Source organism: Bos grunniens, chromosome 15 (genome assembly GCF_055505025.1).
Source record: "Bos grunniens cultivar Pamir isolate PY7600 chromosome 15, Bosgru_T2T1.0, whole genome shotgun sequence".
In the NCBI taxonomy this organism is placed as follows: Eukaryota; Metazoa; Chordata; class Mammalia; order Artiodactyla; family Bovidae; genus Bos; species Bos grunniens.
This window is the reverse complement of record NC_141179.1, coordinates 32,615,455-32,643,413: the sequence shown is the minus strand read 5'-3', so window position 1 is coordinate 32,643,413 and position 27,959 is coordinate 32,615,455. Positions and strand designations below refer to the sequence as shown.

General features: G+C 47.7%; 1 protein-coding gene across 10 annotated transcripts in view; it reads right to left on the bottom strand.

Annotated features, from left to right (window-relative positions):
• SORL1 (sortilin related receptor 1) overlaps nt 1-27,959 on the bottom strand; it is a 170,560-nt gene that overhangs the window by 117,836 nt on the left and 24,765 nt on the right. For 6 of the 10 annotated variants that reach the window (XM_086338350.1, XM_086338356.1, XM_086338358.1 and 3 more), the window contains exons 3-7: nt 26,159-26,284; nt 17,937-18,098; nt 16,849-16,935; nt 16,245-16,312; nt 9,816-9,996 (exon numbers count right to left, since the gene is read on the bottom strand). In XM_086338350.1, the coding sequence (XP_086194476.1) occupies nt 9,816-9,996; nt 16,245-16,312; nt 16,849-16,935; nt 17,937-18,098; nt 26,159-26,284 (624 nt within the window). Of the gene's footprint in view, nt 1-9,117; nt 9,219-9,815; nt 9,997-16,244; nt 16,313-16,848; nt 16,936-17,936; nt 18,099-26,158; nt 26,285-26,814; nt 26,848-27,959 lie in introns of those variants that run through there. The other 4 variants (XM_086338353.1, XM_086338360.1, XM_086338354.1 and 1 more) reach the window with 3 other exon arrangements.

Here is a 27,959-nt window from a genome sequence, read left to right as displayed (position 1 = left end):
TGCTGTGAAAGTGCTGAACTCAATATGTCAGCAAATTTGGAAAACTCAGCAATGGCCACAGGCCTGGAAAAGGTCAGTTTTCATTCCAATCCCAAAGAAAGGCAATGCCAAAGAATGCTCAAACTACCACACAATTGCACTCATCTCACACACTAGTAGAATAGTGGTCAAAATTCTCCAAGCCAGGCTTCAGCAATACATGAACCGTGAACTTCCAGATGTTCAAGTTGGCTTTAAAAAAGGCAGAGGAGCCAGAGATCAAATTGCCAAAATCCACTGGATCATCGAAAAAGCAAGAGAGTTCCAGAAAAACATCTATTTCTGCTTTATTGACTATGCCAAAGCCTTTGACTGGATCACAATAAGCTGTGGAAAATTCTGAAAGAGATGGGAATACCAGACCACCTGACCTGCCTCTTGAGAAACCTATATGCAGGTCAGGAAGCAACAGTTAGAACTGGACACGGAACAAAAGACTGGTTCCAAATAGGAAAAGGAGAACGTCAAGGCTGTATATTGTCACCCTGCTTATTTAACTTACATGCAGAGTACATCATGAGAAACGCTGGGCTGGAAGAAGCACAAGCTGGAATCAAGATTGCCAGGAGAAATATCAATAACCTCAGATATGCAGATGACACCACCCTTATGGCAGAAAGTGAAGAGGAACTAAAGAGCCTCTTGATGAAAGTGAAAGAGGAGAGTAAAAAAGTTGGCTTAAAGCTCAACATTCAGAAAATGAAGATCATGGCATCCGGTCCCATCACTTCATGGCAAAGAGATGGGGAAACAGTGGAAACAGTGGCTGACTTTATTTTGGGGGGCTCCAAAATCACTGCAGATGGTGATTGCAGCCATGAAATTAAAAGACGCTTACTGCTTAGAAGGAAAGTTATGACCAACCTAGATAGCATATTCAAAAGCAGAGACATTACTTTGCCAACAAAGGTCCCATCTAGTCAAGGCTATGGTCTTTCCAGTAGTCATGTATGGATGTGAGAGTTGGACTGTGAAGAAAGCTGAGCGCCAAAGAACTGATGCTTTTGAATTGTGGTGTTGGAGAAGATTCTTGAGAGTCCCTTGGACTGCAAGGAGATCCAACCAGTCCATCCTAAAGGAAATAAACCCTGAATATTCATTGGAAGGACTGATGCTGAAGCTGAAACTCCAATATTTTGGCAACCTGATGAGGAGAGCTGACTCATTTGAGAAGACCCTGATGCTGGGAAAGATTGAGGGCAGGAGGAGAAGGGGATGACAGAGGATGAGATGGTTGGATGGCATCACCAACACAATGGACATGGGTTTGGGTGGACTCCGGGAGTTGGTGATGGACAGGGAGGCCTGGCGTGCTGCGGTTCATGGGGTCGCAAAGACTCGGACACGACTGAGTGACTGAACTGGAACTAGAACTACACACGGATATCAGTGAAACATTTTTTTATGCTTTATGTTTTTTCACTACTTCCTACTGCAGTTATACCTGAGAAAGGAGCCATTTCTCTCAGTGACACTCAAGCCCATCATTAGCTTTTGTTTGTTCGTTTCTTGGGTTTGTTTTGTTTGGCTGTGCCACACAGCATGCAGGATCTTAGTTCCCCCGCCAGGGATCAAACCCATGGCCCCTGCATTGGGAGCACAGAGTCTTAACCACTGGACCAACAGGGAAGGCCAAGCCCATCACCAGTTATATGTTCTTAAAGATGATTGCTGGGAGACCTGAGAAGTGAGAATAGATAGCAAGATATAAATCCAAGAGTACTAAGGTCATGAAAAACCTCTAAATACATCCATCCCACTTTATTCTGAGAGAAGTATTCCTAAGTCTGGATAGTTAGGTTCACTTCTAAAGCATTTGTAGGCAAGTTAGTGTAATATTTTACCACCACCAAGAAAAGTGTTAACAATAAAACTATGACACACTATTAACTGTAAGATGTATTTCTTCAACCATTGTCAATGCTGAATTTCTCTTTATCGTTATTATAGGAGTAAGAGACTGTATGCTCACGAAAAATCCAACAGTACAGACAGGTATAAGGTAAAATGCAGATCCATTTCTTCTCATAAGATGCTCCGTGCCACCACCCGTGAGCATATTTACACAGTGACAGACGTTGTGCCACTCACCACAACATCCACCAGCCCTTTCCTCCTTAGCAAACCCTGACAACCACCCAAATAAAAGCCGAAGGCTCTCTTTCTTTTGGACAACTCTGTGTGGTCGTGTTACTAAGGACCAGTCAATGAGACATGAACAGACTATTGTGCTGGGTTTCAAGGAAAGCTGTTGAAAGGGACTGAACCAGCTGGGAGGGTCCTATTGCAGCCTTTCTATCTGTCCTCATTCTTCCCGACTCCAACAGACTCGAAGCCTAGAGTAAATGTCAGGGACCATGAGGGAGAGTGTGGAAATTATTCCTTTGGATGGTCAAATAGCAAGATAGAGGCTTGGGGACTTCCCCAGTGGTCAGGCCTATGCTCTTCCAATGCAGGGGACACAAGTTCAATTCCTGGTCAGGGAAATGCCACATGGGTGGCCAAAAAATTAAGAAAAAGAGGCCTTGGTCCCCAGGAACACCTGGGCACCAACATGCCAGCCCTAGCTTTAGGCAGCACTAAAGAGAGAAAAATAAACCTCCGTCTTGGCGAAGTCGCTTTTATTTCTAGTCTGTTAAGAGTAGCCAAACACATTGCCAAATTGATATATGCAAATTTCTTTTTCACATACAACTGGATCATGATAGAAATTGGCTGTGTAACTCATGAGAGAAATGGTATTATGTAACACTTTTTTCATTAACAGAGTATCTTACTGTTCTACAATTTAACTTTTTCCATCAGCAGTGTATCTTAGACATCTTTGATTTAACAGCTATTAATGGCCATTTAGGTTATTTCCAGAAGCACTCTGCAATGAACGTACTTGTATGAATTACCTTTTTCACAGCTACAGGAGAAAATCTGTAAGATGCATTATTAGAATTCCTAGGTCAAATTTTCCATTTTGACAGGATAAATGGCCTTCCTGAAAGGCTATTCCAGTTAATACTTATCTACCAGCACACATACTGTCACCAACAACTAGGAATTATTTAAATGTTTTAATTTACAGCAATATTATAGGGCCTGTGAATTCATAGCAAGATATTTTTCATTTGGTGTTTTCATTTCTGATAAGTAAAAAACAAATATAAGAATCTGAATAATCTGAATTTCAAAGCCTGAGTTTACATTTATGCTTCAGATTAAGTCAATAGCCAAAAAAAAAGGGGGGGGGGTGTGGAGAAGAGAGCAGAAGAGAACTAAATATGATATATTCTTGCCAAGGGAAGGCCAAAAGATGTCACAGTGATCTATTCAACTGAAAGTTTCAGATAAAATTGGTGGGAGAAATGAGGGACCCAAGGCAGGTGGCAGACAAGGACATGGGGGCAGAAGCACCTGGGCTGTAACACTTGGTGCCACTTTCTCTTCGAAGCAGTAACAAAGTTTCAGCAAAATATCATTCCCCTTCACGTTATCTATGCCTAACAATAGATAAAATGATATAGCTGAGATTTAGTTTAAAATAGTCCAAGGAAAAATAAGTAGTGCATAGACAGTTGAAAAGAGATTAGCAAACGCAGATACTCTTGAGACTGAATAAAGGCACAAGGAGAGGTCATATCAGCACAAAAAAAAAATTTTTTTTTTGTAAATGTGGAAATAATAAAAAGTTTGCAGAGTTAATATTAACTGAAAGCACTTCTGAAATGGCAGAGGAAAGAACTCTAAAAATCCACTCATCCATGCGAACAACAAGAGCACTGACAAAAATTCTCAAAATCAACTTTTTCAGAATCCTGAAAATTAAATAAAAGCTTGCAAAAATTCAAGAGGCATTTATTCAAGACAATGACTGAAGCTCAGCAAGAACGGTGAACTTGGTGATGTTTCAACTTGTCCTAATCCCAACCCTTCTTTCTCTAGCTGAGGTACTAGTAGCGTGGGAAACCCACAGCGTCACAGCCACAATCGCTATGAAAACCAGCAGCCCAGGAGAGGACAGAACAGGTTTGGAGCTCCCCAAATGCCCCACAGCCAGAGGACTGTCAGATTTTATCTGCCTGGTGCCTCGCTTGATAGCTGCATTCTCAGGTCGTCTCCTTAAATAACCTGACTCAGTTCTCTCTACACACAGACCTACAGCCTGGGCATTTACGGGAAACACCGACAAGTGGTGTTTTAACACCACATCTGCCAGAGAAACATTAACACTTGGAGCTCACAAAGGGTGAACTAAAAAGCATAAAAGGAAAAATGGGAGAAGATGTTCATAAGAGGCCTTGATAAGCTCTGAAACATTCCAAGGAATTTACAAGGTCACGCGCATGCAGGGCTGTGTTTTGCTCAGGAAAGAATGGAAAGGGCCTAATTCCTCACGTCTGGTTAATAATCTTGGGTCTCCACACAAACAAGAAGTGAAGACTAAGGCAGCGCTGGAGAAGGCACCGAAGGCATGCCGCCAACACACACTCAGAGGCCTCAGCAAAGGCCAACAGACTGGCTGAAAGCGCTTTAGGAAATCACTGCTCACCAGCTGAGCACTAATGGTCAGGACTTCACTGCCACACCCACTGACGGATGCAAAATTTACAAAATTAATGCAGGAAACTCACAACACAAAACCCAAAAAAGGCAACAACAAAAAGCCCTGGGAAGGATTACCCTGATGTGAAGAGTTGCCACAGTATATCACTTAAAATATCTGGTTTTTTCAAAAAATTTTTCAAAAAATGAAAAGCAAACACAACAGTCACTACAACCTATTCTTGAGGAAGGCCAGATGCCAGACCTAACCTTCAAATCCTCCATCCTAAACGGAAATAACACATCAAGAATTTAAAAGAGGGGCTTCCCTGGTGGTCCAGTGGTTAAGACCCAACACTTCCAATGCAGGGGGTGTGGGTTCAATCCCAAGTCAGGGAACTAAGATCCCACATACCTCAAGGTGCAGCAATTAATAATAATTATTATAATAATGTCGAGAATAGGCAAATCCATAAGGCAGAAAGTAGATTCCTGGTTGCCAGGGGCTGGAAGGAGAGAGGAGTACAAAGTATTGCTAGTGGGTATAAGGTTTCCTTCACAGGTCACGACAACGCTCTGGATTTAGATGGTGGTGAACAATTCCTGACCTTATGAACATACTAAAAATCACTGAACTGTACACTTTACAAGGGTAAATGTTACAGGATATGAATCATATCTCAATACTGGTATTATAAAAAATCAATTTGAAATGTATTGGTATTATAGTCTCCTTTTTAATCCGTAAACACGTTTGAACTTTATTGTTGCATATGGAGTAACAAGCATTAGGTACTTATACCTATGTCTACGTTCGGATACACTTAAGCAATGTCATAATTAAAATAATTTGTCAATGCTTGGATTTTGGCTGGTTATCCTAAAAGTCACACTTCAATTGTGGTCAGTTAACCTCTCATGTAGAAGCCCACAATTCTGAGGCAATTACTAGGTTTTTGTGTTAACTCTATTAGCATTAGGGACTTAAAAATAGCATAACGATGGTTAGAAGTCGGTTTCCAATAGTGAAATTAGTGGTCGGTTGGTCAGAATAGTGAAAGTACAATTGAGCTCTCTCAGGAAATCTGTGGCATGCAAGATGTCTGAATGAGCCCTAATATCACAAAGACGGGGCTTCCCAGGTGGCTCCGTGGTAAAGAATCTGCCTGCCAATGCAGGAGACCCAGGAGATCCAGGTTCAGTCCCCGGGAAGATCTCCTGGAGGAGGACATGGCAACCCACTCCAGTATTCTTGCCTGGAGAATCCCATGGACAGAGGAGCCTGGGGGGCTACAGATCATGGGGTCACAAGAGTCAGACATGATTGAGGCAACTGAGCGCTCACACACCCATCCCAAAGATAAGACCATGGCGTGTAAAGGGCACAGCAACTTAGGGAGGCCTGTCGCCTGAACTCTCGGGGGATACACCGCAGGTTCATCTAGTGCAAGCTCCTGCACTAGAGGATTCTAGCTGCCTAACGCCAACTGAAAGGGGAACAGAATCCTGCCTCTACAACAATAGTTGGCAAACTTTTTCTGTAAAGGTCCGCACAGAAGTACTTTAGCCTGTGTGGGCCATCCCGCTTCTATGCAACGATTCATTTCTGCCACTCTAACATGAATGCAGCAATGGATGACACACACCAAATGAGCATGCCTGTGTTTCAATAAAACTTTACTGACAAAACCAAAGAGCATGTTTGCCAAGCCTGCCCGAGAACACCGTCTGCACCCTGCCAAGCTGTGGCTGCCATCACTTGTAAGGAGACTGCATCAAGCCCATGCATCAAGCATTGGCTCACTGCTGTACTTCGGGCAAGAAATGTCTGAGCCTGCCTTTCAGGAGAGGCTGGGAATGAAGCTGGAGAGTGAAGCAGCCAAGCCTCACATCCTTCCAACTTTCTGGCAACTACTGTTACCTACAGGAAGCACCTACCAGCTGTGTCTCACCAAGTTCACAAACTAACGTTAGCCCCTTTGCAGAGGTGCCTCTCTGTTGCTTTAAAGGCCCCATCGGAACTTCCCTGGTGGTCCAGTGGCTAAGTCTCCGTGGTCTCAATGCAGGAGCCCAGGTTTGATCCCTAGTCAGAGAACTGGATCCCACACGCCACAACTAAGAGTCTGCATGCCACAGCTAAAGAAAGATTCTGCCTCCTGCAACTGGAAGATCCCACATGCTGCAACTCAGATGCTGCATAGCAGCCAAGTAAATAAATATTCTTAAAAAATAAATCCCCCTGGAGGAAACATGGCAGCCCACTCCAGTATTCCTGCCTGGAAAACCCATGGACAGAGAAGCATGGCTGGCTGCAGCTCATGAGGGCACAAATTATTAAAGGCCCTATCATTTGGTGTGACTAGTAGTAAGTATATGAACTTCATGTCAAAAGCCAAGGAATAAAAAAAATTGATGGGCATCAGATACAAAGCACTCATGAAATAAGAGCCAGGCCAGGAGGGCCCCAGGGGGTTCTGGAGACTTGGAAACCAGCCCCAGTCCAGAGCCCAGTTGGCTGCCCTAACATTTCTAAAAAACTAACTTGCAAGCAATTGGAATCAGTCACACTGCTGGAAAAAGGCAAAAAAGTTAATCACCCCAAAGCAGTTTTCTGTCATTTTGCAATTATTTTCTTGACTTTCCTAAATTGATTTGAATCCGGTTAACATTAAAGTCGAATCATTGGGAACTCACTGGAAAAGACCCTGACGCTGGGAAGACTGAAGGCAGGAGAAGGGGATGACAGAGGAAAGGGGACGACAGAGGACAAGATTGTTGGATGGCATCACCGACTCAGTGGACACGAGTTTGAGAAAACTCCGGGAAACACTGAAGGACAGGGGAGCCTGGCGTGCTGCAGTCCATGGGGTCACAAAGAGCTGGAACAAACATTAAAGTCATTCGGAATTCCCCAAATCCAGCACCTACAGTGCTGGGAACACCCCAGATAAGAAGTAAGGTGGAGGTGCAGACCTCAACATGCCTACTGATAGAGTTATCCAACCAGGGCCAATGTCATATATCCTTATGGCTTAAGACTCTAATATATTAAGCAGAAAAATACCTATTTTCTCATCCACTGCCAGTGGCATCTCTCCTCTCAACCTACCCACTGAGGAATGTCCCTTTGATGATATAATTACCGTCCAAAGCTCCTGCATATACAAGTCTTCAGGGAAGAATGTCTCAAATTTTAGAGATTCTTGGGCATCCCAGGGATTCTCAGGGGGGTAGGGGGGAGAATATGCATGGGGGCCAAGCCATCTGCATTTTTAACCAGGGCCCTTGCTGATGCTGACGCAGGTGATTCTAAGACATCACTTCCAGGTGGTAGCCTAGTTTGTCTCACCTGGAGCCTCCAGCTAACACCACTGACCTTGGAATCTGGTGGTCCGTCCATCTGCTGAAGGAAGAAGTCAACACAACTACAGTTTTGCCACCAATACCATGTAAATCAATAAGCCACACACAAGAGGGGAGAGTTATAACAAAAGAACCAATAATTTAATGTCCCCCAACCCTATCCCATGCTCCCAGTAAAAAAGCCCAGTAGCCTAATCTTTCTAAATTAGGCCAAGATTCATTCAACTCTATTGTACATGTTATATATCAAGCATTGTGCAAAATACTGGGTACTGTATCAGTGTGGCTCAGACAGACATGGCCCCTGATCCTACCACTGGCCAGAAACAGTACAGAAACCACCATCGGCACTCGGCAAAGCAGGTATGTCTGCAAAACAGATGGAGCTTTGAGGTCAGAAAGAAGAGTACAGAAAGCGCCAAATGGGATATATCTTATTCTTGGGTGTGAGATCTAGAAATAATAGGGATAAAGGAATGCAAGATAATGCTCTACCTCAGCCCCACTCGACTCAGTCTGTAAAAGAAATCTGGGAATCACTCCTTGGGCCTTAAAATTAAGAAATTAAAATCACAAAAGGCACAAGCCCAAGAAACTAAAACAAAAAAAGACCTATGAGGCCCCACACACCTGGAGGTATTAGTCCTCAGGCCTGACCTCTCACCTCCGCATTCCCAGCACACCCCAGCCCCAAGCAACTCAAGGATGCTTGTGTTCCTGGGCCGCTCTGTGTACATGTGCACATGTATGTGTGTGTAAGAGAAAGAGACAGGCAAGGCAGAAAGCAAATGATCCAGGGAGTGTCTCAAGGCAAACAGCCTGTCAGAAGAAAATCTGCAGTAGTTTAGTGGTTTTAAAAAACCTTGTTCAAGGTGTGTAATGGGGAACCCCTCTGGCCTTCAGCCTCTCACCTCTTCTCTCCTGATTTCAACCTCACTCCCTGCTTTCCCTTTAGGGGAGATCCTCTCTCTACCCTAGAACCTACCAAGGGGACTGACCTGCTTCTGCTTGGCCAGCTACCAATCATATAAATAAGTGAGAACCTGAAGGAAAACATGACATCTGGTTTTAGCCCTTAAGGTTTAACAGCGAAAAGAGTAACCTCTCAGGCACAGAGGAGACTGTCAGAGCCTGGGGTCAAGGAGGCACCAGCCGCAAAACGCATTATGAAAGCGAGCTCACCTCCCTCCAGCTAGAGCAGCCCAACTGACTCTTGGCCAGGCCTGGCTTTTTCCTTTACTCAAGGGGAAGTATGGTTGCAACTTGATACAGCTGCAAGGCAAGTCCCGTTAAATAATCAACTGTGGTTTTGAATGAGCAAGCCCTCCATTTCAGCATGTGGCTCCAACACATAAAATCAAGGAGAAGATTTTCCCAAAGGCTGAGAGTTAAGCTACTTACTGACAGCTGGAAGCTTAATTACTACTTTTCTTAGAGCATTAACTCCCACTAGCCAATGACTACACATTCTATTAGCCATGTAGATGAACATGTGTCCAAACCTCCCGAAGAAATGGGCCTGAGTTGAAGAGAATTCAGTAGTAGGATTAAAGAAAAAAGCCACTTAGCCCCATCCCTCCTTTCTGTGTTCTTCCATTGGGATTTCAAGAAATGTGTGTTTGTCAAGGATGCTCGGACCAGGAAAAGACCAAATTCCTAGCGCCCAGAGACCCTCTGAGTGGCTATATAAGTGTTTCCACCCCTTGACCTTTCAGAACCTTCCAGGCCCCTTGGGAACGTCCATCTATGTCCAGCACCTACAATTAACCCCCACCCCCACATCCCTGCTTGTACGAACCCCCCCCGCAGCCCGATCCCAGAACGCCCAGCCTCAGAAAGGAAACACAAAAGCAGTTTAATCCTTAATGCTTTCAACTCACCACCACCTTGGTGGCAAACATGTACTTGTCCCGCAGCTGGAAGTCCCTCACTTCCTCCAGGATCACCTCCAGGTTTTCCCGAGACTGGAAGAAATCTGTGCTTCGGAAAACTGTGGAATAGCCAGAGGGTTCGTGCCGTTCCACGTAGATGGTGTTTGGCTTGTCGTAGGGATCGATTCCCCTGGAAGAAAAAACAAAGTGGCTGTCGTCATCTCCACGTTGAGGCATGGAGGTCCAGCCATGCAGACCATCAGCGAGGACTCAGGGCCACCGTGGTGGCAGCTGCGAGTGTCTGTGGCTCTCTGTGCTGCAAACCCTGCCCTTTGGTGGCTCCTTGGCTCAGGAAAGAGGGGAAGAAACTGCCACTTGTGCACAGTATCTTCTGCTGGGACGGTTGTTCACAAGGCAGCCTGGGTTTTGCTCCAGGCAAGCCTGGGCTGTGCTGGAGTGAAGGGAACGGAAGGAAAAGTGAAAGGCAAGTGTTTCAGAATCAGTGAGCAATGAACTGCTTGCACGAGGCTGTCACCAAGCTTCTGGCCTCAAGCTGTGAACTGCAGAGGAATGAAGGAGCGTTTGTCCCCAGGATGCTATGTCCTCAGTGGAACAGCTCTGGAGGAAACCACAGGAGGAACCTGTGACCCGCCCCCCTACCTTCTAACAGACGCTGCCCTCCCTGTCTGTCCCGTGCCATTGTCACAGATCTGTGCAACCAGCGTTCATCCGATCAGCGCAGGTTCACCTCCCACGAGGCTCCTTCACAAACTCTTTCTCGCACACGCTGATCTTCAGTAATGCAGGGCTCACCCCTCCCTCTGTGCTCCCGCCACACCATCCCCCTCTGCCCGGATGTCCTCTGCACAGACACTGATCTGCACACCTAAATCCTACTTGTCTTCTGAGGCCAAGTGCAAGTCCCCTTCCTCCAGGAAGCCCTCCCTCATGCCCTCTTCCTTCTCCCAAAACTAGCAATGCATCTCTGTAGCACTCAATTCCCAGTCTTTTCTATGAGTTTCAAACAAAGGCAGACACCTAGATTAAGTGGATTTTGGGATCAGACTCCTCACTTTACACACAGTCTCATTTCTCTCCCACTGTATTACATTGCCCACCATAATGTTTCTGTCTGAGCTTCCTAGACAGAGAACATACTCCTTTAAAGGCCAAGTCTTACATTTCTTTTGATCCTACAGAGTTCCTAGCTGCATTGATCTTTGCTGCAAGGATCCATGGACACTATACAGAAGCTCTTCCAAAATGAAAACTGTAGAGTGATCATATCAAACTACGTCGGAGAAGAATCTCTGCACTGGTGTGCCCCCAAAGAAGGCCCCCAAGAGCAGCCTGGGAGGACAGCTAACCTGCCCGAGTTTCCTGACATGCACAAGAAACATGGAAGCCAGGAGGACCTTTCAGCAAGTGGGAAAAACAGTTGAAGAAAACTGGAAGAGAGCTGCACATGAGGATGCAGTGAAGACCCAAGGAGAAGCAGGAGGACTCATTAACGTTAATCATTGCAAATGCCTCTGTACGGTCCTGTAGGCACGAAGGTTCTCGGGATAATGAAGACAATGACAAGAAATTCCTTCAAAGATGCATTGTCAAAAGCAAGTTTCAGGGACTTCCCTGGTGGTCCAGTGACGAACACTCCGTGCTCTCAATGCGGGGGTGGGGGGTGGGGACCCAGGTTCGAGCCCTGATCAGGGAACTAGATCCCACATGCCACAACCAAGAGTTTGCATGCAGCAACTAAAAGATTCTGCATACCGAGGGGAAAAAAAAAAGCAAGTTCCAAGGCAAGAAGCGAATGAAAAGAAAAGAAAGGAGTGAGGAAAAGAGAGACGAAAACAAAAACAAACAGCATTTTTTCCCATCGGGGGGCAGGGTGGGTAAGACTTCCCTTTGGCCCTACAATCTGGGGTCTTGGTTGGACACTAGAGAAACCAGCCTGTATCGACGTGAGAAACTAATGCTCATCATAAGATGCTCTGTGTGCACAGTGGGATTGGGGTGGGGGAGGACATGTTCTCTTTTCCACAATTAGAAGTACTGATTAAAGTACTTCCTCTACTCTAGAGGATATGCAAATTACAACACACAGGATATTTTTAAAAAGGCAGAGAGGAAGGGACCTTTATTCAGATATCTTGAGGCAGAGCTCATGCCTACTGTTCTTTCATAACCAAGAGCAGCAGCCAACAGCCAGAGATAGAAAGAGCTGTGACTTTCATACCAATTCTCTTTCGTATTCCACATCTGAACCTCCCATTTCGGAGAGCTGCTCCCCCTACAAATTCTTGTCCTTGGAAATCACTGGCCTCCCACTTTCCAGGCTCACTGACCCGGACTTACTGTTCTCTTTCCCCTCATTTGGAAATTCCAAGCCTTGCTCTGTGTCTGAGCACAGTCATTGGTCTTCGCCTGGCCTCCCTCGCCTCACAGCCCTTCTGGGATGCTGCACGGGGCCATCTCGGGAACCCATCCCCGTGGCTCATCCTCTGTCCTGTCTTGCCAATCTCCAGCTCTGGTTAACATGAATCACTGGTTTTCCCTCGCTGCTGCTGCTCCCAGGCTGCCAAGCCTTGTGAAACAAAGGGTGCCGTTATTCTCTGAGAGGTTAGCTTATGCGCTCACCTATTATGGCGAGTCCTAGGCGAAAATCCCCCCAAACAGCCTGAAATTTCCTGACTCCAGACATGTAATTATCTACAATAAGCCAGGCCAGCCCTTTCCCCTAAGATAACTATCTGCATGTCTGCACAGAGGCAGAAGGTTCAACACAAATTCCCAGATGTGAAGTTTTTCTGTTTAATAATCCTGCTGTTTTGCACTCTTAATACATGATTCTCTAAACTGAAAATAGAACAATTTGTCCCTTTAAAGTTCAAAGAAAGCAAAAAATAGTTTTAATGGTATTCCTTGGATAAAGGCTGTACTTGGATGAGATTGTGATTATAATTTCACTTATTCTACAACCTCTGCCCAAGGAAAATAATGAAAAAGTCAGAAACAGCTGCCTTCTATAACAAGGAAGTCAACTGAAGATACTCAGCTCTAAGGACCCTCTCTGCTCTATCCTTCTTTATTGTCCTTAATTACTAAGGAAGAAATAAGAACTCACTGACATTCCTCTTCAAAGTGACAACAAAAAGATGCAGATAGGATCCATATCTCATGGGAGACAACATTTAAAGAAGATAAAACTACATGTAAAAGTCAAAAGACAAAGGACAAACTGGGAAATACAAATGAACACATTCATAAAACCTATCTCATATCACAAAGGACCAATCTCAAATATATAAAGAGCTCTTAGAAATCAATAATAAAGAGATGAACAATCCAATAGAAAAAGGGCTAAGGGCATGAACAGACATGTCCCCAAAAAAGAAGTAAAAGCAACCCTTGGAAGTAAAGTTATGACCATCCTAGACAGCATATTCAAAAACAGAGACATTACTTTGCCAACAAAGGTCTGTCTAGTCAAGGCTATGGTTTTTCCAGTAGTCATGTATGGATGTGAGAGTTGGACTGTGAAGAAAGCTGAGTGCCGAAGAACTGATGCTTTTGAACTGTGGTGTTGGAGAAGACTCTTGAGAGTCCCTTGGACTACAAGGAGATCCAACCAGTCCATTCTGAAGGAGATCAGTCCTGGGATTTCTTTGGAAGGAATGATGCTAAAGCTGAAACTCCAGTACTTTGGCCACCTCATGTGATGAGTTGACTCATCGGAAAAGACCCTGATGCTGGGAGGGATTGGGGGCAGGAGGAGAAGGGGACGACAGATGATGAGTTGGCTGGATGGCATCACTGACTCGATGGGCATGAGTTTGAGTGAACTCCGGGAGATGGTGATGGACAGGGAGGCATGGCGTGCTGCGATTCATGGGGTCGCAAAGAGTTGGACACGACTGAGCAACTAAACTGAACTGACTTAAAAGATGTTCAAACTCACACATAAAAAGAAAAATGCAGGGACTTGCCTGGCAGTCCAGTGGTTAGGATTCTATGCTTCCAATGTAGGGTATGTGGGTTCAATTCCTGATAGTGGATCTAAGATTCCACATGCCACATGGTGTGGCCAAAAGACAAAAAAATTTTAAAAAGAAAGAAAAATGCATATTAAAATTAAACTGACACTAAAAGACTGACTGGACAAAGGCACAATTCTATGTTGTTGAGAATAAGTGAAACTTTTGACACTTTCTATAGGAAATTTGGCAAAGTTACAATCTCAATGATCCATTCACTGGGGATATACCAGTGCAAACCTGACAAAAGTCCATGCCCTGTTGGGACTTTTATTCTATTGAAGAAAGACAAATAAACAAGCATAATAAGAGTGTATTAAGATGTGATGAGTGCTGTGCAAGAAAAGAACAGATCAGGCTACGGCAGATTGGGAATGAGAGGGGAACAGTTGCAATTTTAATAGGATCCTTAGGAAAGACCCCCATCTAGAATGTTAGTCATTTAAGAAGACCTGAATGAGGTAGAGGAGCAAGTGTATCTTCAGCAAAAGCTTTCCAGGCAGAGGAAACAGCAAGTGCAGAAACTCCGTGGTGGGACTGGAGCTGGCATTTCATCTGAGAGAAACGATAACATGTAGAAGGGTTCGAAGCAGAAGAACATGATCTGACCTGGTTCTTTTTTAATATTTATGTATGTATTTATTTGACGGTGTCAGGTCTCAGCTGCAGCATGCAGGATCCAGGATGCATCATGTAGGATCTTTCTTTGCAGCACATGGACTCTCTAGTTGCAGCATGCAGGCTCCAGAATGTGCGGGCTTAGTTGTCCCATGGCATGTGGGATCTTAGTTTCCCAACCAGGGATGGAACCCACTTCTCCTATGTTGCAACGTGAATTCTTAACCACTGGTCCACCAGGGAAGTCCCCTGATCTGACCTATTTCCTAACAGGATCAACATGGCCGTGCTCTGAGAATGTTAGAAGAACAAAAGAAGCAGCAGAAAGACCTGCTGGATGACTAGTGAGTGACAGCAGTGGTTTGGAGTAAAGCAGTAGCTGGGGAGCGGATCTTGCATATGTACTGAAGGCAGAGCCAACAGGCTTTCCTGATGGACTGAACGTGAAGCAGGAAACAACAGAGAATCCGGGACGACTCACAGTTTTTGACCTGAGCACCTAGAAAGTGAAAAGGGGAAACGGAGAAGACCATACGAGTGGAGCTGATTAGGGGCAGCAAGATCAAGACATAACAAGTTTACCAGGTGTGAATGGCTTGACTTTCCCCACAGACCCTCCAAGTCCACTCCTGGGAATCTATTTTACACATTTGTCTGCATATGCACAAATTCAAGACTATAGGGAGCTCCCTATATAGGGTGGTCTACTGGTTAAGACTCCGTGCTTTCACTGCCAAGGGGGCAGGTTCAATTCCTAGTCAGGGAGCTATGATCCCGAAGGCTGCATAGCACAGCCAGAAAAAATCAAAAAACAACAAAACAAACACACAAAAAAACCTTTAAAAAATAAAAGGATTATATATACCATCTCGGTAACAGTAAAATATCAGAAGTGACTAAAACCAGAAAAAACTGTGCTTCTTAAAGGGTAGTCATGTTAATTTCACTTTCTTTCTCAAAAACTGACAAAGGCTCCCCACTGCTTTCAGAATTCAGTCCAAATTCCTTTATCAAGCCCTGCAGATTCTGATACTAACATCCTTTTCTGAATTTCTCCCAATACACTGTCCAAGGATAAGATTCAGAGTTCTCCGCCCAGGCACCACAGTGCCTCATCTCTGCTACGAGCCATCCTGATCCTGTTCCGCATACCTTGGCACAGCCACGCCCCACCTGGTGTGCACATCCTGGATCAACAGTAACCTCCTCTGTGGAGCTGTCTGTGGTCCACCTGGAAGGACCATGACCCACCTGTGGCTTCTTGTGCTATGTCTGTGGGACTTCGTGCTTCTTTCAGGATGTGTGTTATATGCACAAAATGTCTTTCCTTGTCTCCTAAACTGCAGTCTCCTTAATATCTATCAATTATTCAGCTTCTTACTCCCTAAAGCATCTGGAATGCTTTGTATTCAGCAGACATTCAAAAAATGTTATGAATGAACAAATGAGTTTTAGAGAAAAACCCTGGCTTCTGATATGATGCTCTAAAAATGAAGGTATTTTAGAAATTCTTATACATGCAAGAGCTTCAAGAGTCCCCTGGATTCCCTGATGGACTGGAAAATGCAAAGGCTCTGTCACTCCTCCCACAAGTTACCTTCCTTCCTCACCCCCATGGTGAGCCTATTACACTTGCAGTTCTAATTCTTGGGCCCGGAATGTATATTTCTTGAACCAGACGCTTCACCGTTTTTGGAGAAGGGCAGATTTGCCCTGCATGGAGGAGCGAGAAGCTGAAGCAAAGAAACTATATAATTCCAATTTCTTAGATGGTATGACTTACCAAGAAACAGACTTCACATGTTCCTGAATCATGATCCAAGTCTGGCCAAAGTCATCTGATTTCCATAGCTGCAAAGACCAAAGCGACAAGTGGTCAGGATGCAAGAGGCACAACATATGAGCCCTGAATGGCCTGGCCAGCACACACCATGGAAACCCCACCCTTCACAATATGCCACCTGTGAAGACAGGTAAGATCACCTCAGCCAGCTCGGTTACCCACGTGCCAGCAAGGGTGGGAAGGACAGGATAGATCACCTCTGTGCTCTTTTCCATAGTCACTAAGGTCTCAATGCATTCATATCAGAAGGAAGGAAAAACAAACATGACTTTTCTTCCTTTTACAGATTATCAGAAATTATACTGCCTTGGCCAAAAAGTTCGTTTGGGTTTTTGGTGCCAGCTTACAGAAAAACCTGAGTGAACTTTTTGGCCAATCCTGTATGTTACTTAAGATCCTCAAGTGGTGGTTAAAGCAAAAGGATTAAACCCAGTACTTCTCATCTGAGAAACAGTGTCCTTAAAAACCCATATGGGCCACAGCGATGAGAGCTGAATGGAAAGGACTTTGGCTAGTGCAGAATCAGAGCACCAAAGGGAATCACCTGAATACACAGGGTGTGGCCAGGAGAAACTGACTTGCCGATCTCTGCAAAAGCCCCTCGACTTCCAAAGACAAAAACTGAGGGTTCCTGGGGACCAGGGAGTGAGAAACAGGAGATCGAAAAGAACAATCATCCACCTATACTGGTAAACCAACCCAGCCTGAGCTTAGGTTACTTCCCACGGCAAGTAAAGATAAACAGGTCATGTTTTGGTTAAAACCTGCAAAGAAAAAGAATCGTTCCAAGGTTCCTCTGAGCACAGCCATTTGAAACTCATTGTGAACCCAATCCCACAGGACTGACAGGTTTCACAGAATTATGCCAGATCAATACTCTTGACATGGCAAGTTTCAACCCTGAGACAGAAACTTACCTGGGCTCTCTTCTCATCTCTCACCTTTCCTTCAAACTTGCTTACAGGAGGAAAATGCACACAATTATATTACATGCATATGTGTGTGCTCACACACACACAGGGAGAATATTTAAGTTAATGGTAACATCAAATAAGTGTTTCCCTGGCAGCTCAGTGGTAAAGACTCTGCCTGCAATGCAGGAGACGTGGGTTCGATCCCTGATCCAGGAAGAACTGCTGGAGGAGGAAATGGCAACCCACTCCAGTATTATTGTCTGGACAAAGAACCCTGGCGGGCTATAGTCCATGGGGTTGGAAAAGAGTCAGACAAATTTAGCGACTAAACAACATCAACTAAATGACAGGCATGGGCAGTATGCTGAAGGCCGAGGATGGGAAAGGTAGAACAGAAATTCAACAAGAGGTCCCAGCAGAACTGCCATCAGCCTTCTCTACCTAGCTCTCTGATCCAATTCCAGAGCCCCAATCTACCCCCAGGCCTAAGAGACACACCCGAGCAGTGAGAAGGGCCTGATGTATAACTAACGGGGCCACGGAGGGGTGTCACTCCCTGGCCAGGATGCAGACCAAGAGCGCCAGGGGGATATATTTTTCTGTAGCCGTGGGAAGTGAAATGGTAGCTGCACAGGTCACCCAAAGGACAGGTGAACCACCCGGGCAGAACAGAAACCTCTGGAAGCACCACCTGACCGCGTTCCCGAAGCTCTCTTACCTGCTTGTTGGGGTGAGACCTGTCAAAGCCCAGGAGAAGGTTGGAGGCCTTGCTGTGCAGGAGGAGGTCGGCTGCCCGGAATGGGATGGAGAAGCCTTGGATGGTGTTGCAAAAGTCAAACGTGGTCCAGAGGTACTGGGCATAAGCATCTGTAAAAATGTACTGCAAGGAAAGGAGAGGGGCTCAGAGCAGGCCTGGCCAGGCCCCTGATGCCCCCTCCTCAACCCAGTGCCCATGCATGGAAGGCCTGGGATGGTGCCCTTGAATGTGGCTTTCTTGCCATCTGCTGCCAATGAAGAGACTCTGGTGCATACCACAGAAGGCTTGGCAAAGGAAGGGTGTGGACAGGCCATGGTGAAGCCAGATGGTGCTCCTGTTTATCCAGGTAATGAAGCTAATCAAGTCTTTCCATCCTTTCTTTCCACTGACTTGGCCTTTCTCACTCTTTGGGGGTGGGGGTTGAGGGGGGGGGGTGGTCACCAGTCATAGTCAGAGCGTGGCTCTAGGAAAGGGGACAGAGGGTTGCTCTCCAGACTGACTACGCGTGGACCAGTCTGCTCATTGTCTGTGCATACTCCGACAGGCCTTTCCGGGAGGATACCCGACATCACGCCCACCCAGGAAGCTGAGCTTCCCCGTCATGCCCCGGTGCCAGGTGCCAGGGCAGCTCTGAGGACTCAGCTGCACTCGGGCCAGCAGACTCACCCTGGGGCCCAGTGGGCGGGCAGGGGCCTCAGCTTATTTTGCTCCTGCGTGGGTGAGCGACTCTGAACAAGTCTGGCTGGAGAGGGACTGCCGGCCTAAAGAGTTTCCTACTGGAAAGGACCAAAGCAATTCCACTGAAGAAATGTGCCCTGAATATTCCCCACGGACCAGATGCCAGAGGTACCCCAGAGAAAACAGATGATGCTTCCTCTTAAGCACCTTCCAGCCTGACGTGGGAGAGAGCCACATCCATGGCCAACTCCAGTTCAAGGGGAAATGAGAGTAACTGAGAAACCAAGGACAGAGTCCTGAGGCAGCACAGGCCATAGATGAGCTGCGGTTGGGGAACAGGACACAACTCCACGGAAGATTTAGGCCTCATAGTGCAGGCAAGACTCCCACCGGGAAGGAACACGCCGTGGCCAGGGCAGTTTGACTTGGAGAATCAAACAGGAGGGGAAACACAGAGCACTGGCGTGACGACAGTCTTGAGGGCCCGAGGGGAACGCCAGGGAATGAGGCTGGTCGCCCCGGAAGGTGGCTGGACCTGCGCGTGCGTGCACACACACACTCACGGCTAGAGGCCGGCCCTTTGGAGGCGTGGCTCCAAAGCTGACTGTGAACCAAACCTAGAGCCGAGGGGACCCAGCGCCACCACCACCGGCCAGCCGGCCAGGGACGTCCCAGAAATCAACGATGCACGGGAATCAGGCCAAGGACTCGTTCCCTAATGGACCCCACCTGCTCCAGACCCCGCTTCAGCTCAGAACCCATTCAGCACTCAGAACCCCAGCCTGCAGGAACACCCTGCACTTGTCTGCACATGGCTGCCATAGGTTCCTGCTCCTGTTCCCTCCCGCTTGCTCCCCACATCCAGACTGAAAACTCCCTGGGCATCTGTTTTATGTGTTGTTTCCCCCATAGCATCTAATGTCAAACTCCAGACTCTGGAGAAGCCTAATTAAATCTCACTCTAAAGGGTAATACATGCTGTGAGAGCAGAAACTATCCGCACCACAAGCACAGTGATAAAAAACAATGATGACCCTAAAAGGACCATCATAATTTGGGGTATAAAAGTGTCCCTCCTCCACTAGAAATGACACGGCCCATCTTCCTGCTCTGAAACCGTCTTGGTTACTGGGGGAGGGAATGTTCTCTCAGTTTCAAGTGTTTTCTCCAGAAGCACTCATCAGATGGCTGCTTGCAGTTTCACATCTGAAGGCCTGGAAGTCACACGCCCGGTCACGATGTTCACGATGACAGCTCCAGTTTGTTAAGGGCACTGGGTCTGTACCAGGAAGTAGGCTGAACGCTTGCACACCTTGCCTCCGTTCACCCTCAGAGTGCCCGCAGCACCTCCCGGCCGTGAGAGTGTTATCTCCTCTCTTACTAAGGGGGACACGGATGCTGAGAGCGTCAGCCCCCCAATGTGACTAGGAGGCAGCAGCACACACATCAGCGTCCGGCTGGTTCATCAATCCTCACCGCTCTCGTCCCAACAACTAGAGCCTGTTATACAGAGTGAAGGACATCAGAAAGAGAAAAACAAACATCGTACACTAACACTTATATATGGAATCTAGAAAGATGGTGCCGGTGGACATACGGTCAGGGCAGCAATGGAGGCACAGACATAGAGAACAGATTTCTGGACGCAGGTGGGGACGGAAGGAGAAGGTGAGACGAATGGACGGAGTGGCATGGAGACGGGTTCGCTACCATATGTGAAACAGACAGCCAACGGGAATTTGCTGCAGGACTCAGGGAGCTCAAACCAAGGCTCTGTACAACCTAGAGGGGTGGGATGGGGAGGGAGGTGGGAGAGGCTCAAGAGAAAGGGGACATATGTATTCGTGCATGTGTGCTAAGTCGCTTCAGTCGTTTCCGACTCTCCACAACTGTAGCCTGCCAGGCTCCTCTGTCCATGGGATTATTCTCCAGGTAAGAACGCTGGAGTGGGTTGCTGTGCCCTCCTCCAGGGGATCTTCCCAACCCAGGGACCAAACCTGCGGCTCCTGCATTACAGGCGGCTTCTTTACCGCTGAGCCACTGGGGAAGCCCAGACATGTGTGTGTGTGTGTGTGTGTGTGTGTATATATATATATATACACCCATGGTTAATTCACATTGATGCATGATAGAAACCAACATAATACTGTAAAGCAATTAGCCTTCAATTAAAAATAAATAAATTTTTTTAAAAGGCAGACTTCCCAAATTGAACCCATAGGTCTCAGCCTGGACTGCTAGGCGCAGTGATGTGCCTCCTCTCTTAATCCATTCCTCACACTCCCCTGGAAACCCTCTTGCCTTCTGGATACTGTCTCATCAACGCTGCACACCCCACCCCTGCCCATCTGTCTCTGCTTCTCTCTCACCAGCTCCTCTGTCTTCTTCAGCTTCTTGCCCTTGGGTGACCTCCTTGACTCCTCCATGCTTGGCTAGGACCTTGGTTTATGGTTCATCCTCCCACAAAGCTTCCGCCACTGCCTCCAAGAGCATGCTTTCCGAGACCCTCAAATCCCCACCTCCACCCTGACATCTCCCAGAAGAGTCTATTTCAGGTCCTTCTTGTACCTTCTCAGCACCTCCATCTGGATGTGCCAAATACTCTACTCTGTCCAAAACCAAATTCTTTGCCGCCTTCCCCCAAAACCCACTTCTCCCTCCACACATGCCAAGTCCTGCCCACGTGACACCTTGCGCAGTCCCAGCACTCATGTGGGGCCTCTTTCCCACTGCCTTCCTCTGGGCCTCCCTCTCAATCAGTCGCCCCCCTCTTATGTTTTCCTCTAAAATGTTTTTCACCATGAGTGCCTTCCTTTCTCTTCCCAGGGCTCCTAGTGTGGCCTGCGGCCCTACTGGACACTCCAAGGAAACTGGGGGTCAGCACAGGGTTTTATTCATCCTCCTGGCTTCCAGGACCATCAGGGAGTGAGACCCTTAGAGGGTGATCCTCGGTTTGGTCGGATGACTGGGCAACTTCACGCCTAGGCTAGCCATGGGCTCCCCTGCTGACCCTTCTCTACTCTTGCCCGCCCAGGCCATCCTGCAGCTGTCGGCAGACACATGTTCCTAAGAGACAGTATTCACAGGAACTCCCCACCTCAGACCACTCCACGGTTCCCTCCAGACCTGCAGGCAGAAGGCAAGCTGCTCCCTCTTCAGATGGGGCCCCAATGACATCACGAAGCCATTCAGTGCAAACTCTCCCCTCCCCACCTGCAGGGAAACCACATTTGGCATCCTGAAGCCTCTGCCCATGCCCTTCTCCCCAAGAGCTCCCACCAGCCCTGCTCCAGCTACAGAAATTGTGCCCATCTCTGAGGTTCCAGGCCTAATCCCGAGCACCCGCGAAGCCTTCACATCTCTGGTCCCACCTCACTCGATCCCCAGCTCTAGTGACCAGCAGCTTCCATTCTGCCCTTAGGCATGTGTGCCTCCTACCCGAAGTAACCTTATCATGTGTCCACAGAACATCGCACTCTGCTTTCAGTCCTGGGACTGCCTGGCTGTCAGGTCTGCTCAGGTGACCCCATGGATTGGCCAGCAGAGCTGACCTACTAGGTAAGTGCTTCCTGAACTGGGCAACTTCAGGAGCATTCTCACCTCCTAGTCTGTCTTCAATCACCTAATGTTCCAGAGGTGCTTCATCCTTTAGCTTAAAGCTACGTTTCCTCCTAAAATACAAAGACCTCCAGAAAGAAAACAAAAGACAGCACAGAATTCATCTCCATGTCAGCATAAGTGACTCTCTCTGGTTCTGAGTGGAGAAACCAAGAGCACAGTCAGAGGAGGCAGTGAAGAGACATACTCCCAGAAGGTGGGAACCAAGAGAAAGAGAGGGCATGGTTCACCCTCTCCCCCAGGACCACCCTCTGGATAAAGACAGGACCCGCTCCCACATCAGTGGAGGCTGAGAAACCCGACTGCACGTCCAGAGACCTTAAAAGAGCCCAGACACGTCTGGACACTGCTGACTGGTCTCGGGTTCCTCAAGAAGCTGGTGGAACTGCCGGGTGGTCAGAGCCACACGCTGGTCCAGGCGTCAGCACACAGGACCAGGAAGAAGGAAGTGGGACGGCGGGCCGGTTTGAAAATAGACCCAAACTCTCACATGACCCCACAGCCGCTCCATTTGCCTAAAGCAACACCATCTTTCCCCTTCCGCAGGCCACGCGCCCCCCCAGCCAGACTTTCGTGTTCCCTTTCGTGACATCTTGACCTTTCCTAGCAGCTGTTAACAGTCATTTCAACCAGTTTCAATTGCCCTCTGTGGCAGCCACGGTGAAAACATTTGTGCACAGGTGACTTGCCAGGACCCAGCACCTTTCAGGGTTGGGGGGTGGGGTAAGCAAAGCATTTAGACCTGGGTGATGTTTCTCAGGAAGGGGCAGGTCTGGAGGGGGCAATCTGCCTTCCAAGGCACAAAGGCAAAAGTAAGTGAAGTCATCCGCACAGTTAGAATCACTTCCTCCCTGAGAGGTCTGAGGAGGGCTAACAGCCTCCTCTGGGCAGTCAGGCACCCCAGGCCTAACCTCACTGAGCCTGCTCTGGGCCACAGGTCCAACCACCAACAAGTCCTCCAAGGAGGCAGCCCTCCGCACCAACTCCGAACCATCCCCGGCTCAGCGCCAGGAAGCAGCCCTGCCCTTCAGGGGACAGCTCTGAGGTCACTGCTTGCACCTCACCCACGGCCCCTGGAGCTCCTGCACTGCAACCATCCCCCAGTCCTCCTCCCGCCTCGCCCCTAGGCCCTGGGCCCTGCCCTGCTGCTTCTGCTCCAAAGGCCCCAGATCCTCTTCCTGCACTAACCCCAACACCCCACCCCGCGAGCCCACAATCTTTCCTGTCTTCTGACTCTTCCAATGGGCGGACTTAGCAGGTTGCTCACCACAACCTGAGACAAGCAGGAAGGGAGACAAGCCTGCTCACAGACAGCTGTGCCCTGCGGTTGAGGTGATGAGGGCACAAGATGGGGCTGAAAACAGAGACTCTACGGGGACAACCAGGCAGCTTCAAGGCCACAACTTCAGCAAGAGTTAATTCTGGGACACAGCTTCCCTGGTGGCTCAGATGGTAAAGAGTCTGCCTGCAATGTGGGAGACCTGGGTTCGATCCCTGGGTCAGGAAGATCCCCTTGAGAAGGAAATGGCAACCCACTCCAGTCTTCTTGCCTGGAGAGTTTCATGGACAGAGGAGCCTGGTGGGCTACAGTCCACGGGGTCACAAGGAGTCGAACACGATTGAGCGACTAATACACACTAACACTTTCCTGGTGGTTCAGTGGTAAAGAATCCGCCTGCCAATGTAGGAGACACAGGTTCAATCCTGGTCCAGGAAGATCCCCTGGAGAAGGAAATGGCAACCCACCCCTGGGAAATCCTATGGACCGAGGAGCCTGGTAGGCTACAGTCCATGGGATCACAAAGAGACACGACTTAGTGACTAAACAAAAACAACTTTGGGACAATGTGTAGTAAAAATAGTAATAACAATACTAGATACATACAACCTCTCAAAGGAATTATCCCAAGGGTTGTATGATTCTTGAGAGGTGGGGCCAAGGGTTGTACGATTCTTGAGAGGTAGGGGGCACACAGATGGATCCACGGGAGATGCAGCCAGGGAAGGGAGCTGGACTCTGGGGCAGGGCTCCTCAACCACTCAAGGTACTGGGAATACTGGGAATCCGCAACCCCCGGCCTGCCTGGCCCCAGTGCAGTAGGGGCAGGGCACAGAGAGCCAACTCCCTTCAACACCTTTCTGCGCTTTTCCCCATAGAGAGGAAAACTGCTCTGTCACCCTGGAGTCAGGTTAGAGGGGCATCTGTCCTAACTGCCCCTCAACTTTGAGATCATCATGCAGGGGGCTTCCCTGGGTGGCTAAGATGGTAAAGAATCTGCCTGCAATGCAAGGATCAGCAGGCAAGGCTGATATCAACTAGAGGGTACCAGTAATAACTACTCAAGTTGTTTAAAAAAAAAAAAAAAAAAAAACTGCTATGACTTCCTTGGAGGTCCAGTGGTTAAGACTCCATACTTCCAGTGCAGGAGTTGTGGGTTTGATCCCTGGTCAGGGAGTTAAGATCCCACATGCCCCGTAGCCAAGAAACCAAAACAGAAAACAGAAGCAATATTACAACCAAATTCAACAAAGACTTTTAAAATGATCCACATCAAAAAAATCTTTAAAAAAAAATTGCTTCCTGCTATACAGCAGAGATTAACACAACACTGTAAATCAACTATACTTCAATTTTTTAAATAAAATAATTAAAATAAAAACACAATTGCCTCTTGCTGTACAGTTGAGATTGGCACAACAAACATTATAAATCGACTAAAACTCAATTTAAAAAAGAAATTAAATAAACAAAAACACAATTGCTTCTGTTAATAAACGGCCCATTTAAACCCATGAGAGGCCCCGTCTAAAGTCCCAATGGCCTGGCCCCTTCCCCAGGATCTGCCCACAATCCAGCAACTGAAAGGTTAATGCCTGGCTCAGCAGGGTGGCCTTCAGGACCCAGCTCCCTTCAGATCCAGTCTGTTCTGATTGGTCAGTGCCCTTCCAGTGGCTAAATATTTTGAATACAGCCCTTGCTCACAAACCACAGGCAACCTGAGAAGCCAGTGCTGGGAGGGAGGAGGGTGGGGGGAGGGGGGCAGGGGACCTGGTCAGAGGACCCTGTGGATTTCTCACTCTCTTTCCTTCCTGGATGAGCAAAGAGCAGCAGCTACCCACTCCTGCACTTTTGCTGCTAAGAGGCTAGTTTTTCAGCATCCTTTGAAGCAGCCATCCATCCTATTCTGGGAATGAGTGGGAGATCACTACAGTGGGAAAGAAAGCAGCCACAGACAAGTCTGCGAGCTAAAGCTACCTAACCAGAAGGCTGCCTGACTCCTGCACACACACCCCGCTTCCTTCCTGGGGCCCAAAGCAATCTCAAGTCAAGGCTTCCTCCAAACCAAATTGCCCGGCTACCCCTGTAGGACCACAGCCCCGGGCCAGCCAGCTGGGAAAACAAATCAGGAGCGCCAGCAGTATCAGCTGCCCTGGTTTTCCTTTCTAGACCCAGTATAGGTTGGAGGGAAGGCAGTGCACACACACAAACACACGTGTGTACACACACTAGTGATGCCCATAAAACCAAGACTTTGGCAGCCGCCCTGGAAGACCTAGATTAGACCTCAGTGCCAGTCCCAGTGGATCCGGGCTTTTGCCACCTATAAGTCAGGCAATTTATTTGGCAGCTGGCAGATTTTCTGTGCTTTAACCTGCCTTTGTTTGTCTAGAAATCCTGCCTGGCCAGGATCCCAGCCTGCTTGATTATGCACAGTCCCGCCCTGAGAGTGACTTTCTGTCACTGACTCCCAGGTGAGCAGAAAAACAGTCCTCAGACACCAGTCACGCTGCAAAGATGCCCCAAGAGTCCCATCTCCCAGCCCGCCTCTAGTCAGCCACAGCCCCCAAAGACAGCCCTACACAGTCACAAGGGGTGACATCCTTACACGCTTGTTGTCCGCAGGGCTGTGGTAGAACTGGGCAATCACAGCTTCGCTGCTGTTCCCCTCACCGAAGTTCAGCTTCTCTGAGATTCTCTTGAATGACCTTCCGTAATCGTAGGACACGTACACCTGGAAGAAGGAGGTGAGAAGGAAGAAAAGGATCAGTGAGAGATGCGGCAGAAGGGCGGTTCCGTCTCTGCTCGCAAATACACCCCCCAGCATCCTGCATGCTGGTCCTGATGGGTCCCCGATACCACGAAATCACAGATGTGAAGACAACCCACAAAGAAGAAGCAGACGACCTCTGTGTCTGTCCCCACACTGGTGGCCACGATGATTCCCTGGAGGGGAGACGTGTGGACAGAAACCATGATAAGCTCCTCACCACGGCCAGGCTGAGTATTTTAACAAATTACATCCAGAGGCCCAGACCGGAGAATGTGGTTGACTGAGGGGAAGGGATTTGAGAATTTGTTTTGCCATCTGTTGAAATGTCCCCAAAAGGTAATCTAATTCTCGTCCCTCTGCTGGGAAGTTCTGTCCTTACAGCATTCCAGAAGATTAAAAAAAAAAAAAAGAAAAGAAAACCTTCATAGGTTTTCACAGAGTAGCTCCAGAGATATTAAAAAAAAAAAAGAGGGCAGTGCTGAGTGACTAACCACGCATGGAGGCTGCATACAGGGTCCCAGAGCCCCGCTCCAGCACCGTGTCTTCTGACCTTGTAAGCAGGGGACTGATTCTGAGTTTAGGGCAATAGCAGCCAGGTCTGTGCAGGTGCCAGTGGTATTTATTTCTCTGCTGCTTCCACATTTCGAGCTCCCCGGTAACCACAGGTATGAAACAGAAGAGTAACTCGTGTGCCACCCTCTCCACATGATGAGCTCAGAGAGCTCTCGCCCCCACCCTACACAGCAACCGCAATTATTAAAGCCATCTTACAGACAGGGCAACAGGGGCTGATGAGTCACTTGCCAAAGTAAAAGTAAGCAGCAATGTGGCATCCTGACCCGGGCTGCCTGCCTCTAAAGCCAGAAACCTGATAGCCGTACCACCTCCAGAAACGGATGGAAAAAATGGAAGCTGTCAGATATTCTGACCCTAGACTTCCCTACCCCATTCACTGTGAAATTAATATAATCAGTGGGTTAAAAAGGAGCCTGACAGGTGAAGATAATACTAACAACACTGACTTAGAACTGAGAAAAGCATTAAAAATAAAGGACAGGTGAGGCCCAGGAAGGAATGGGAACTCGGGATGAATCCCGTTGACTTCAGCAGCAACACATTCTGAGGGCTTCACACGAGCCAGGTCCTGAGCTAGACACCAGGCGTACAAAGACACAGCCCTTCACAGAGCATGTGAAAGCGTCACTGCTTGTGAACAATGACCCCAGTAAACAATGAACGGCACAAGGTTTGTGCAAAGAAAATTGAGCGCACACGTGGGTCATTAATATTTATTAGATGTCAAGGTTGGAAGAGCACAGTAAGAGTCTCTGCCAGTATCTGAAGAATCCCTGTTACAAACACACACGCTTAAATACAGCAAAGATCCCAGCTACTAAACACAGAGTAATGGGCTGCTGCAAAAACAGCTTCTGAAAGTCAGCAGCTTGAGAGCTCACAGATCACCTGAGAGGTTGGAAGAAAGTAGTACTTTCTCACTTCCACCCTCCAGGCCAAGAACAGAAAGAAGGGTCTCTTCTGACACTCAAAGTCACACGGAGCAAACTGACGGCTTCTCCAAAAGGGAGCTCGGGCCACTTCTAGCCCCAGCATCCCCTAAATGGAAAATGCACTCCGA